General features: G+C 47.0%; 1 protein-coding gene across 2 annotated transcripts in view; it reads right to left on the bottom strand.

The window, feature by feature from the left end:
• adamts6 (ADAM metallopeptidase with thrombospondin type 1 motif, 6) overlaps nucleotides 1-14,368 on the bottom strand; it is a 45,626-nt gene that overhangs the window by 16,951 nt on the left and 14,307 nt on the right. For both annotated transcript variants that reach the window (XM_079289020.1, XM_079289021.1), the window contains 6 exons: nucleotides 13,905-14,051; nucleotides 9,410-9,551; nucleotides 6,593-6,700; nucleotides 5,127-5,272; nucleotides 3,705-3,768; nucleotides 1,245-1,347 (listed from right to left, as the gene is read on the bottom strand). In XM_079289020.1, coding sequence (XP_079145146.1) covers nucleotides 1,245-1,347; nucleotides 3,705-3,768; nucleotides 5,127-5,272; nucleotides 6,593-6,700; nucleotides 9,410-9,551; nucleotides 13,905-14,051 — 710 coding nt within the window. The remainder of the gene's footprint in view (nucleotides 1-1,244; nucleotides 1,348-3,704; nucleotides 3,769-5,126; nucleotides 5,273-6,592; nucleotides 6,701-9,409; nucleotides 9,552-13,904; nucleotides 14,052-14,368) is intronic.

Here is a 14,368-nt window from a genome sequence, read left to right as displayed (position 1 = left end):
TTAACTGGTACACAAGACAGACACTTGTGACGCAAAGAGGAACATTTTTACAGCTCAGCATTGAGAGGAGATTAGATGTGTGAAAGATTCTGCAGCCAGCTGCATCAAATAAACGTCACGTAAATGTTTACGCATCACTATAGTCCTGATCCTCTATGAACCAGTCTCAGTGTAGTCCTGATCCTCTATGAACCAGTCTCAGTGTAGTCCTGATCCTCTATGAACCAGTCTCAGTGTAGTCCTGATCCTCTATATGAACCAGTCTCAGTGTAGTCCTGATCCTCTATATAAACCAGTCTCAGTGTAGTCCTGATCCTCTATATAAACCAGTCTCAGTGTAGTCCTGATCCTCTATGAACCAGTCTCAGTGTAGTCCTGATCCTCTATGAACCAGTCTCAGTGTAGTCCTGATCCTCTATGAACCAGTCTCAGTGTAGTCCTGATCCTCTATATGAACCAGTCTCAGTGTAGTCCTGATCCTCTATATAAACCAGTCTCAGTGTAGTCCTGATCCTCTATATAAACCAGTCTCAGTGTAGTCCTGATCCTCTATGAACCAGTCTCAGTGTAGTCCTGATCCTCTATGAACCAGTCTCAGTGTAGTCCTGATCCTCTATGAACCAGTCTCAGTGTAGTCCTGATCCTCTCTACGAACCAGTCTCAGTGTAGTCCTGATCCTCTATGAACCAGTCTCAGTGTAGTCCTGATCCTCTATGAACCAGTCTCAGTGTAGTCCTGATCCTCTATATGAACCAGTCTCAGTGTAGTCCTGATCCTCTATATGAACCAGTCTCAGTGTAGTCCTGATCCTCTATATGAACCAGTCTCAGTGTAGTCCTGATCCTCTATGAACCAGTCTCAGTGTAGTCCTGATCCTCTATATGAACCAGTCTCAGTGTAGTCCTGATCCTCTATATGAACCAGTCTCAGTGTAGTCCTGATCCTCTATGAACCAGTCTCAGTGTAGTCCTGATCCTCTATGAACCAGTCTCAGTGTAGTCCTGATCCTCTATATGAACCAGTCTCAGTGTAGTCCTGATCCTCTATATGAACCAGTCTCAGTGTAGTCCTGATCCTCTATATGAACCAGTCTCAGTGTAGTCCTGATCCTCTATATGAACCAGTCTCAGTGTAGTCCTGATCCTCTATATGAACCAGTCTCATCAGTCTCATCAGTCTCAGCCGAGTCTTCTGGGGCTTTAAAGGATTTACGAACAGCTGGTGCAACCCGGTCCTGAACTCACCGCCGGTGTACGGCTTCCAGTTGTAGTACTTCCCACGGAAAGGCATGCTGTCGAAGTCGGCGCACTGCTTCTCTCGGAAATCACGAGATCCTGCGGGACAGGCCTAAAAAATAGATAAAAGAGAAAACATTTTAAGAATTAGAGTGTCAAGTAGACTGCTCACCATTTTATTCATCTCCACACAACATGAGCATCGATGAAAAGACGCTTCAGTCCACCGACAGCAGACGAGATGCAAACACCGACTGAGAAAATGGATCAAATGTTTGTTGTTCTTCTGGTTGCATATTTCCCAATCACTGATAATGTTTGAGACGTCATGGAGCCTGGAGGCTGTTTTCTTTTGTTGTTATTGACATCAAAATATTTTCCAATAAGTGTTAAAGACTGTTGTGGAGTAAAGCAATAACAGACTTTTCTAATCAATTCCCGATTAAACCGCCAACGTCACCGAGCAATGATTATGTAACTTCGGGAAAAAAGAAAGAAATAAACTTGATGTTCACTGTGATGGATTACACAAAGCAAAGTTTTAAGAGTCTGCCAACTGATTTTCATGTCATAAGAAAAATGAATGGCAAGCGATGCATAACTGGAACAAAAACACCCATAAATCCAGAAATCTGTTGCATGCGTTCAAAAAAACGTCAGAAAGAAAAGTGCATGATTTGTAGTGAAGGAGCTAAAACGCCTTAAAGATCCAAAGATGCAGCCTAGTTAGTTCTTACCATTTGTGAATTACTCTTGGATGTTTTTATTTGCATAGTCAGCATCATTATTACCAGCTGGACAAAGTCTGCATGAGACGTCCCATTTGATCTTCGGACATTAAAACAGACGAGCCCGCTGGATCTCCTGGTTGAGAACAGTGTGTTCTGCATTTGCAGGGTTTTTGCTTTGTTTTGGTGAGTTGATGTTGCTCCAGTAAAAAAGAAAAAACTTTATTGGTGTGAAAAGGTCCTCAGAAACCCCCAAACACTCTCTCCCGGGACAAATAAAAGCTCTCGGGTCAGAGCTGTATTTCACATGCTGAACGCGTTCCACTTTTATGAGCGCTCGAGTGTTTTCTCCAACGTGCCAGCGTTAAACTCGCACATCAAACATGCAGATCGAGTCCGAAGAGGCAGGAAGTGTGTGTTGAAAAGACAACACGTGGCCCAAATGAGATTTACATGTTCGAACACGTGTTGGAAACAGAGGAAAGAAGTTCAAAGATCACATCAGTCCAGCTGCCAGTAAGTATCATCGATTTACCTGCTGCTCGTGTTCCGATTTATCGCTCTGTCCGTAAAATGTCAGAAAACCCCAAAAAAAGTTGATGTGTATGTCACAGGGACCTCGATGTGTCTTGAGAGAGGTCCCTCTGACCAAAACGTCGACTCTTGTTTGAATAAATCAGTGCAGAGGTGTGTGGAGGAGTTGACTCTTTTCTTTGGAACTGGATCTTCTTCTGTGGTGCGCGTGTTGCTTAGCTTCTAACAATCACCGCAGAGCCCAAGATGACCATTCAAGTTGTTGCACCCTTAGTGCATATCTTGAATATGTTCGTCCTGCACAACGTGATTGGTTGATGCCTTTTTGTCTCCCAACGTTGTGGAAGTATAAAACTAAATTGCCCTTTAACGGGCCTGCATCCAATCAGAGAGGTGATTCCTTTCTCAATAGCTGCTGCATGATGTAGCATCACGCTAACGGAGGCAGCGCTACAATACAAAGTGACCTCCCACAGGACAGACGTAGCAGCAACAGGAAGGGCCGGAGGCACCATTTGCAGATACTATCTGACGGCTGATCAATGTAAAAATAGCATTTATGCATGTAAGTGTGTGTGTGTGTGTACATATGGTGCTCACACACACATTTCCCTGGACAAGGTGTGGTCAGTGTGATGAACTAGCGGTTGGGGATGTTTGTTTTCCAAAGAAAACACTCAGTGCTTGCTCTCGGCTGTTATTTTTAAGGCTTGCGGTTAAATGTCCACCAGGGCCCTAACTATTTCAATTTTCACCTTGTGAAAAAAAACACAGAGAAATAGATCTCAACTTGCAGCCATGTAAAATATTTGTTTCAAGCTTTTCTCCAGACCGAAAAATAATAATTAAAAATTGCTTTTCATGAAATGTGCTCTGAAACTTTCATCATCGTCGACTCAAGTGAAATATCACAAACAATATGTGAACTGTTAAGTGACAAAGAGACGAATAATCTCCAAAAGTCTCGTTGGATCGCTGAAAAGAGAAAAGCCCAAAGGTAGCGTAGCGCTGCTCGCTAACATGCTCCTTATAAAGCCTGTCAGATAAGACGCTCTGCAGCAGCCGTCTGTGTGACGGGGGCGGGTCAGAACTATCCCCTCTACAAACCAGAGCATCCATCAGGAGGACAGTTTAGTCTCCGAGTCACTTGTATACTTTGCTCTAAATACCAAGCAGACAAGAGTAAAAAAACGGGGAAGAAACTCACGTCGGTGTTACAAGATCTGTAACGTTTCCTCTCCCCGAGGCAGTACTTCCCTCCTCCAGACGGGCTGAGACACACAGGAGAACGGAATGAGAGGACACACTTCACATCAAGCACCGTAAATCACAGCATTAAAACAAAAAATCATCTTTGGCGAATGGAAGTGAGCAACGTTTTTGGTGAACGCCAGAAGACAAAGTGTGTTTGTGCATTTGCTGCTTTTGCTGAGCGTGTGAGCCGGTGATTCATTCATGAAACCCAAGCTGCTCTCAGAGCTCTTCAGTGTGCCGTGGCATTTAGAGTGGGGAGAGTCGGTAGAACTCATTCTCTCCTCGTCGACTCTACGCGTCTTATCCGTCGCCTCACCTTCATTAGCCTCCTCTTCCTCGACTAATGAATGTGTTGGAGGCCGGTGTTTTCTCTGCCTCCCCTCCTCACCGAGCGCCAGTGATCACCTTACACAGGTGTTCCACATTATGCCTCCCCCCCCTCCCTCTGGTTCACCCTGGCTCATTTTCCGTGTCTCCCCATGACCTGTGTGACGTAATATCTAGCTCCCAAAAACAAAGGAACGCAACGACCGCAGACGGGTAAAGATCCCCAAACGTCTTCTTGGCAAACAAAGACAGCGGTATTATCTGCAGGAGAGAGAGAGCTGCGTCTCAACGTAGCTTAGCACGTGCTACATGGTGCAGCTTAAACATCACGAGGACTGACGTCTGTGTTTGTAGTTACATTCGAAGATGTCCAGGACGGCCTTGAATGAAGCCTCTTCAGAGGATTTGATGTCTGTTTCTCTGCAGCGAGACTTCTTTTGAAAGAAGGGGAAACACTATCGGCCTGTCCTCGACCAAGGAAGTTATTAGTCAACTAACACTCACACGGTTTTGATGCTTAATCGATTGGTTGATTTAAGATTTTTTGGATATCTCTTTGTATGACTCCATAAAGCACAGAAAAGTATAAAATGTGGTGTAAATAATCCTCTGAATGATGCGTGAACAAACCCCTCTGTGTTAACCGTCAGCACATAGAGGATGAACGTGTAAAGTAACGTTTGGTGAATTTAGGAGAAATCTACAGACACAAACAGACAAAGTAGTCAAATAAACATCTAAATGTGTGTTTTGGATGTTTTCTTTCCACGAGTGGATGAAGACATGTTCTGGGTTGTCTGTTACTGTATTTAAGAAAAAGTAATCTTAAGCTTTAATGAAAGAGCCACTATGGGAGTTTTTCCCTTGGACGGAGGAATATTTGCGTCAGAGACGTATTAGCACACACACACACACACACACACACACACACACACACACACACACACACACACACACACACACACACACACACACACACACACACACACCTGTAGGCAGGACCTGGATGTGTGTGTTCAGCTTGCTGTGGCTTACTTTGCCTACTTACGCTGGGCTGTCACAGTGCCTCATGGAGGAGGACACACCGCCCCCACAGGTCCTGCTGCACTCCCCCCACGTGGACCAGGGCCCCCAGCCTCCGTCCACGCTCTGAGGCCAGGTACCGAACGCCACGCAGTCCCCCTGGTAGCACCACTGAGAGAGGGAGAGGGAGAGGGAGAGAGAGAGGGAGAGGGAGAGAGGGAGAGAGAGAGAGAGAGAGAGAGAGAGAGAGAGAGAGAGACAGGGAGAGAGAGAGGGAGAGAGACAGAGAGAGAGACAGAGAGAGAGAGACAGAGGGAGGGAGAGAGAGAGGGAGAGAGACAGAGAGAGAGACAGAGAGAGAGAGACAGAGAGAGGGAGACAGAGAGACAGAGACAGAGAGAGAGGGAGGGAGAGAGAGAGAGAGACAGAGAGAGGGAGACAGAGAGAGGGAGACAGAGAGACAGAGACAGAGAGAGAGGGAGGGAGAGAGAGAGAGAGAGACAGAGAGAGAGACAGAGAGAGAGACAGAGAGAGAGAGGGAGAGAGAGGGAGAGGGAGAGAGAGTGTGTAGTGAAATGTAGACTATACAGAATCTGACTGATGTTTTATACAATAACACATTTGTGTTCCTCTTTAAACACACACACACACACACACACACACACTACGTCCCGATTAAACCAGATTGGCATGGGGAGGAGGAGGCTGGTGGAGACAGAGGACCCCCGAATGACACAATAAAACTCTCTCTCTGTTGGTCAGTTTCTGCCTCTCTCCATTACACGCTGGGTGAGAAATGGCTGACATTCATATTCCTTTGACGCTGTCCCCCCGGCAGGGGCAGACAGGGTATGCCACTGGCTCTCCTAAAGCTGCTCCGAAAGCTGTTCCAAAGCCCCCCGGGCTCAACCTGGGGCCCCCTGTGTTGTCCAGGACCCTGTCCGCGGGCCCCGGTCCTCAAAGGCTCCACTGAGCTACTGGTAATCACGGGTGACAGCTCGTGACACTCTGCTATTCTTTCCTTTTAGACCACGGACCATCCGGTGACAATGGCTGCCGTAATCCGTGTTAAAACTCTCTCCCCTAACCTGGCTGGCATCAACAGTGGGCTGATGACCTAAAGCCTGGCCTGCATGTCTGTCAGTGTGTGTGTGTGTGTGTGTGTGCATAGCATGAGATCACACTCAGGGACCGGTGCACCGTTCCAGAGAGGAACAGATGCAAGTGGAGGCAGTGAGCTACCACTACTTTCTGCACACAGAGAAGGTTTTGTAAATAGAGCTGTCCGGTACAATCTTCTCCTTCCCGATACCTGAACTCTGCATCTAGCAGAGAGATCACAGGTCTGTGTTTGAAGTCGTATTCATTGATGAACGTCTCCCTCCTGCTCTACGTGGGTGAGGGATATCCTTAAAACCACACTCATGCCCAGATACCGCTCGGTAATATGTGGCGAGTCTTTGAATGCGTGAGAAACACTGGATGACTTACCCCTTTGTCGATGCTGCCAGTCTGGCACAGAGTCCCCTCTGCTGCAGGGATACTGTTGGTTACACAGCGGTTGCTTTTGCTGAGGCACCAGAGCTCTCTACACACTTCCTAGGAAAGAAGGCAAAAGCAAGTTGGTCAGAATAAGTCAATTCGGGCAGACTGGGAAAGGTGAGGATGATTCATCGGTAGCAGTTGGCGCTTTTCTTCTCCAAACACATTGACCTTCATCTAATAATGTAAAGGATTCTCGATCAAATCGGAGGAGTTGATGAGACAACATTGAGAGACTTTCAGAGCCCATGTGCTTCGGATCACGGTGCATCTTGAGCAACACGCCGAGGTTCACCGTTGATGTTCTCTTATGAGAAATGAAGAGTCAGCTGGATCAACACCGTGACTAACGTTTGCTCACGTTCACCTCAGGACCACGCGGGACCATGACATCAGTTCGGGAAATCCAATTTCTGCTTCTTCGGGGAAATAACGAGTGAGCAACAGGCCTCCCAAGTCCTAGATAAAGACCACTTGTGGGCCTAACAAATATCTGAGTATTACTGAGCGGTCTGAATAAACATCTCCGTCTTCTCCTCCTCACTCCGCCAGTCTGGAGCGTTGAATCCATTTAGATTGCTGAAGGAAGGGAGTGTGTGTGAGAGGGCGATAGCGAGCAGACAGCACTAAGTTGCCCCCAAATAAATAAAACCATAAAGTGAACACATGTTACGAGAGCAGCTCTGCACAACCTCGCATTAGGTTTCCCATTAAACCGAGCCGGGTCGCCCCCGCGTCTCCACTTCAAAAGGCTTTTACGGGACAATTGTGTACGGCAGAAGAGCGGGCTCACGAAGAAGAGTTACGATCCGGCGCGCAGATTCTGACCCCACGGGGTCAGTAAATACGCCGCGACTCCCCGAGTCTATCCAGATTAAATAAAGCGGCAAACGGGCACTCTCTGGTTGCAGCGCTTCCCCTTCTGCCAGCTGGTTTCAATTAGCGGTCTCTAGTCCACCATCTCGGCCCGCTGAAAGGTCAGCGGGCCGGCCTTTAGCGTGGATGTGGGCCCGATGGATTTACGCAAGGAGAGAACAAGAAGAAGAACAGGGGCACTGAGTAAAGCGCCTCGCCAATATATCTGTTTGTTTTTCATACCTTCAGCTCACAGTGTCACGTTTGCCTGAAAAATGACCAAATGATTGCTGTAAATCACGCTGAACTTCCTCTCTGGTATTCTGTGTTACTTTTCCCACCTCTGACACAGTCTCACGCTGATAGGTGTGTGACACCCCCCGCGCTTCTTTAAAAGTTTTGAGTTTGGTTGAAGCCCCGTGAAGGTGTCATCGGCCATAGACAGTGAAATATCGCTCAATCTCGACTCCTGAACACAAAGCAGTATTTGTTGGTTTGATTCGTGAGCAATTAAACATCTATTCACTCTCCCTTCTTGGATTGTTTGATCCAATCAGAGCCTCAAACCCACCAAATCATCTTTAAAGTTACAATCTCGAAGATCTCCGTTGGAATGATCCGTTGGATGTTGGAATTTTATAGTTTTCTGTGGTTGAAAAACACAACAAATCATGTTGTTATCTTACAGTCTAAACCAAACTTGTTTCACCATGAAATATTAAAACGACAATATGTCGTTATTTATTGTAATATTGGAGATAAACTTTAACGTGCTGTGGCTAAACTTTGCCTCGGTTCCCATCGCTGATAAGAAAATACAACAAACGTTCATCAAAATGTGGAAAAGGTTCAGCAGGCTGGGCTTCAGCAACCAGACTCTTCCACTCATTCGGCTTTTATCCATTTCTGTGGTCGCGTCTGTCCTGTAAGCCGTCGCGGAGGGCATCTCTTTCCCAGATGGCCGTATGCAATATATCTGTTTGTCAGATGAAAAAAAAACTCCGATCCAGCTCCGTTGAATCCGTGCTGGAATCCGATCCGCTCATAAATGTGTGTCTTTCATGCCGATCTCAAACCACAATTATGAGCTTAGGAGCCAAAATAACAGGGCTTGATTTTGGGGCCCGTTATAATCTGCTGTCTTTCAATGAAATGAAATAACTCTATGATCTCAGCTAATCTCTGTCTTTTTTTTCCTTCATCTCTTCATCTCTTCATCTGGGTCGTTTATAGATTAAAAAGGAGAATGAGGCACCGCGTGGAAAGACACCCACGAAGCAGCTCTAGTCGTCAGACGACAATAAAACAATTATCTTCCTCGCAATGTTTACCCACCTTTAATCTCCACGAGGAAATATTAACTTGAAGAAAACTGTCAGTACAGACCGAACGTGCCGTAGCTGTACATCAACACCTCTTATTAAAAGTGGAGATCAGAGCTTTAAGAAATGTTTTGTCAGTTACCTTCGGATCGGGGTTTTTTGCATTTGGACGTCATTTATTTTGCACTTTTATACAAAACCTTACGTCGCGCTTTCATCCATTTTTTAAAGCACTTTCATCCAAAGTGTCTTGTCGGCTTCACTCGATGGCGGAGTGAAAAGCAGGTTGTCACGAGAGGAAGGAGCCACGATATCGCTAATAGTTGCCAATCGATCCTTTGAGGTCTAATAACTTGTGATTATAATTGATTTATGGATGTTTTTTCTCAGCTGGCTTCAGCACAGTTTCGGGACAATTACTGCTAAATATTCTATTCATATCTGAACAATATATTTGTTGACATCCTTTCCATGTCCAGTCCTGTGTGTGCAATGCCACGGTGAGAACTAGAGTTTCATGAGCACTTCAAACATAAGACAGCGACCCCCCTGTGGGTCAGGGAGGAGATGGAAGACGCTGGTTTCTTACCCCATACTTGCACTGGCGTGAGGAGGTTCCGTACTGGAAGCGACACTGCTCGTCTGCATCGTACACCTGCCCCGGGGCCACTGTTGGGTACAGGAAGTCTCGTTTCATAGGTTCATTGTCCAGACACGTCCCCCGACCTGAGCTGTCAAAAAAACAAACCTACAATAGGATTGTTTCTTACACAAAGAAACCTTTCTACACTCGGCCAATGGAACAGTTAGAGATGAGATTGAAGTCCTCTTTGAGGCCTTGACTGGTGTTGCTTGACTCATTTCATTTTTACCACCAAACTAGCGCGGTGGGAAGCCTGTCAGACATCTCAAATGACATGCAGTTAATGTTGATATCACACATCAACGCCTCCTCGTCACAGGGAGGGTTGAAGCACCACTGTCTGATTACATGGCTCTGTGCTCCTCTATTCTCTATCATTGCTGCTTATATTCACATCCACCAGCAAAATAACAGAGGGAAGAGAAAACTCTGCAGAGAGCGATGGGTCGTATGTCCAGGCCTCCGATGATGTTTAGTCTGTTTAGTCAGATAGAAATATGTGCACTCTCAGAGAACTCACACACACACACGGTTGTTTTGTATTCTAGGAGCTTTAAAATAAAAACTCTTCAGCCAAGAAGCGGATTCTTTTGTTTTTTCCGGTTGAGATGCTGAGCTCGTGTAAATGTGGGTGCTTTTCTCGCCCCATCTATAAGGGCAGACACTGAATCAAGATTTTGTATTATTCTTTATTTGTTCTTTCTATTGCCAATGTGCAAGGCACTAAATCATACCAAAGGCGAGTGCCAATAAACAAACAAAGATGTATTTCAGTCAGAGGACTCTCTCAGGGCAAAATACCACGACGACTATTTACTATAACACTGTTCTTTCCAGATGTGGCAGCTGCAGCATGCAGGGGAACGCCTGCCATCCCTCGAAAGGAAAAGTGGGCCCGGTGACGATAACAACTCAGAGCTTCATATAGAACTGAAGCTCGGGCCCAAATGTTCTTATTCACCTCCAGTGATATTTAGCCAGACAGATAGATATGAAACTTTCAAAAAAGTTCCCAGAAGCTCTGGAACTACTTTGAGTCTAGGTTTATTTTAATCCCTAAAACGGTTGATGATGTGTTCTGCTGATTATTCAGATATATTCATCTTCTAATTCGCCTGCATGGATTGTTGCATCACGTGTTTTTAGGTACAACAAAATTATTTCACAGTTTGTGGGTATTTAGGCACTAAATGTATGTGCAAAAGCACTGAAATAGGTTTTAAAGTTTAAAGTTAAAGAGAGAGAGGGTAGGAGAGAGAGAGGGAGAGCGAGGGAAGGAGAGAGAGAGAGAGAGCGAGAGAGGGTAGGAGAGAGAGAGGGAAGGAAGGAGGGAGGGAGAGAGGGAGAGAGAGGGTAGGAGAGCAAGAGAGAGGGAAGGAAGGAGGGAGAAGAGTGTAGGAGAGAGAGCGAGGGAGGGAGGGAGGGAGGGAGGGAGGGAGAGAAGGAGAGAGGGTAGGAGAGAGAGAGAGAGCGAGAGAGAGAGGGAAGGAAGGAGGGAGGGAGGGAGAGAGAGAGAGGGAGAGGGAGAGGGAGAGAGAGAGAGAGAGAGAGAGAGAGAGGGAGAGAGAGGGAGAGAGCGAGAGAGAGGGAGAGAGAGAGAGAGAGAGAGAGAGAGAGAGAGAGAGAGAGAGAGAGAGAGAGAGAGAGAGAGAGAGAGAGAGAGAGAGAGAGAGAGGTCCTCAGACTCCCTGTGCACCGAGTGCAAACCTCACTATTTATTAGTTTGGAGAGAGTCAAAGTTTAAACACAGCGGTTATTATTTGACATCGTCGCTGTCCGGTGGATTCAGCCAAATTCATTATGCTGAGAGGAAATGTCCTCGAATAAGCGAGAACATCAGCAAACTTCATATTAAATATGAACCGTGCTGATCAGCAGCAGGATTGAATCAGACGAACCTAACAATCCTCATGAGTCACATGTGCCTAATATCATCTTTAATAGATTATATGTGCTCTCTGAGAGTCGAATATTACAGCCAGCCTTTAAACATTGACAACAAACTGGCTTGCAGACTAGGGAGCGTAAACTATGACTGAACTGTGAGTGCATTCATAAAGCATTGCTAAAAGTCCCAAACAAAGCGCCACATATCGCTGAAGCAAGACGGTGAATCGAGGCCAACACCACAGCCAAAGTTGTTTACTTGGCTCGAAGAAGCTTGTGCGACATCCAAAGCTGTGATTGAGGGAGAGAAAGGGAGGATAATTGGAGTTTACAGACAGAAAACCTTTTGTCAGGAACATAAAAGCTAAAGGCAATAAAACCAAAATGAAAACAAAATAACTCGAGAAACAGACCGATACTAACAGGAGGGATTGAAAGGCTGAGCATTAGTTGATTCTGCTTATAAAACAAGCAAAACCACTTTGTCTCTTTGTTTGTTGGAGCACAGCTCTGGTCATCCTCAGACACTCGAGCCAGAGCCGGACGGGAAAGCCGGCGGAGCGGCGGAGAAGCGGCTCTTTGTGTCCCAGTTGGAAGCTGGCACACAACACCGGCATCACGCTCACGAACCCTCCTCTGACAGCTTTCAGCCGGAAACATCATCCGACAACCACGCCGGCTGTTATCGTCTGCCTTGGAGGGCCTCGCTGGCCAAACACGGAGACACAAACGGACACACAGCAGCGCATCCAACCGACACTTCCCCACAAGGCTGTGTGTCGGGAAGCTGCTACACACCGAGATATTGGCTTTCCCCTCTGGCAAGCTTCAACACATTGGCTCCGTTATACAGAGTGCAATGAATGATCACACTTTGAGTGCGTTATTTATGTGTCCGTTGCACAAACCTGTGCTTTTCCACCGCACTCAAACACAGACTGGCACACACAGATACAAATTATGCTGCACAAGCACATATTGAGACAGCAGGGCAACGAGCACCGAGAGCCACAGTTAAAGACCCTGATCCAAGTCTGCTGCATTCCCTTAGAGAGACTAACACAGGAATGAGGTGAAGCTGACCCTGTTCCTGTTGTTAAGTGTGTCCGTGTGGCTCTCTGCAGTAGTGTACAGGCAGCCTGCCTTTGCAGTGCAAACAAGCCATTTCTTGCTCTTTTCCCGGGCCGTCTCACATTCAGCATCAATAGTGAGAGGACCTTGTCGTTCCTTACAAAGACGTGGAATCCTTGACCTCATTCTGTGACGGTTAAAGAAGAATGGAAGCATGTTTCTCATCTGCGGGAACAATCCTGACCACTTTCTGATTGTTATTCCGACACAATGAATCAGCTTCACAGCACGCCCAGAGCTCTCTGCGGAGAAATGTCCGGCTTCAACCCACCGCTACGAGCACACCCCACAGAGACTTCGTTTGAGAGCAGGGCGAGGCTCTGTTTAAAGGGGACCTCCGATAACTGACTCATCAAAGAGTCTGTTTACTACTGCACGCATGGGAAAAAAGTGTCTCCGGGGGGAACTATGTGACGTCTGATAAACGGACTCGACGTCACTGGGGGTAAAGTCTGGGGGTGTGGAATTAGAAAGAAGTGTGGTTCCCAGACCTCTGCTCACGAGCATAACTCCAACCAAACCGTCTGCAGTTGAGTTGCATCGTGGGTAATGTAATCTCTGGTTCTGCTGCATCGATTTTGATCCTTTTTCTTTTTTTAAACGGTGCATCGCGAGTCCAACAAAGTTATAAGTGTCGACTTCAGGAATAAGTCCTGGAAATGATGGATTGTCCTCATTAGTGTGAATCCTAAAGCGAAGAATCTAACTATAACACTCTGGGTAGATAATAATGAATATAAATATGAAACATAATTTAAATCTTTAAACTAAAAATAAATCTGTTTCGACTTGAGATCAAACAGTATTACTCAGCTTGTTTAGAACACATCTCGCCTCCTCTGAGCGCAGCTCCTCGTACAGTGCTGTGTTGATCACAGGTATCTGTTCACTGCCAGACTCTGAAGGCCAGCTCCAGATGTTCTGTCTGGCCTTCTCTAAACCCGCGTAGGTTTGATGTGTTTTCTACCATGCCAGTCTGGCATTACTCAGCCAGCAATCCCTCATTTTGCCAAACGTCACCGCTTTACTCCTCGTTTTATTTGCGCACTTAAAAGCTCTTTTCTTCTTCGACCTCATCCACGAAACAGCGGAGCGGCGGTCGGAGGCAGCCGGCCTACGAATCACCACATGAGCTCCGACATCACCCGCCTTGTGGTGCGAGGACGGTCGGGTGGAAGGCACCCGGTTATCATACGCAAGCCACAAGGAGGTCTGGCAGGAGTCTCGGTGATGAAATGGATGTGAATAAGCGGAGAAAGGACTCGCATACAAGACAGCCTGGCGGGTCACCGCAAGGGCCGGCCGGTTGTAAAGAGAGGTGGCTGCAAGCGAGCTGTAAAACGGGCCTGCACCTTTTTCCTCTACTGCACACACACACACACACTCAGACCGTCCCACAGATGAGCAACCAGCATCCACTTACTCGAGGAAGCTGGTGATGTAGTCTTTGCTGCAGGCGGACCAGGAGAAAGGGTTGGTGTTGGCTGTTATGTGGGCGGCCATCAGCTTGGCCGTCTCGTGGCCTTTGGTGCCGCAGGAATTCCCGATCCCATCGTGGTTCATCCCGAAGCTGAAACACACAAAATAAAGTTGAGCGGGCTGTGATGGCCGTCAGCGACCACTGGTCTAAAAGTGCCCTTCATGCTACTGACGGGACGAGAGCGGGCTGTCTCCCTCAGTGGCCCCTGGCTGTAAGAGATGGAGCTCTGTGGCTCTGAAACAGCTGTGTGGAGGTGGAGGGGAGCCAGAGGTCAAGGGTCAAACCCTGTCTGGAGCTCGGCAGGAACGAAAAAAGTTCTAATCGCCACTCTTGATGCCTGCCTGTCAATCAGCGGCTGCAGGTCTGTGCAGGCCGGGAGGGAGGGAGCGTCCCCCCCCCCCCCCCCC

This window comes from Melanostigma gelatinosum (assembly GCF_949748355.1).
Source record: "Melanostigma gelatinosum genome assembly, chromosome: 18".
Taxonomy (NCBI): Eukaryota; Metazoa; Chordata; class Actinopteri; order Perciformes; family Zoarcidae; genus Melanostigma; species Melanostigma gelatinosum.
The sequence above is the reverse complement of the archived record's forward strand: the minus strand, read 5'-3'. Positions and strand labels throughout refer to the sequence as shown.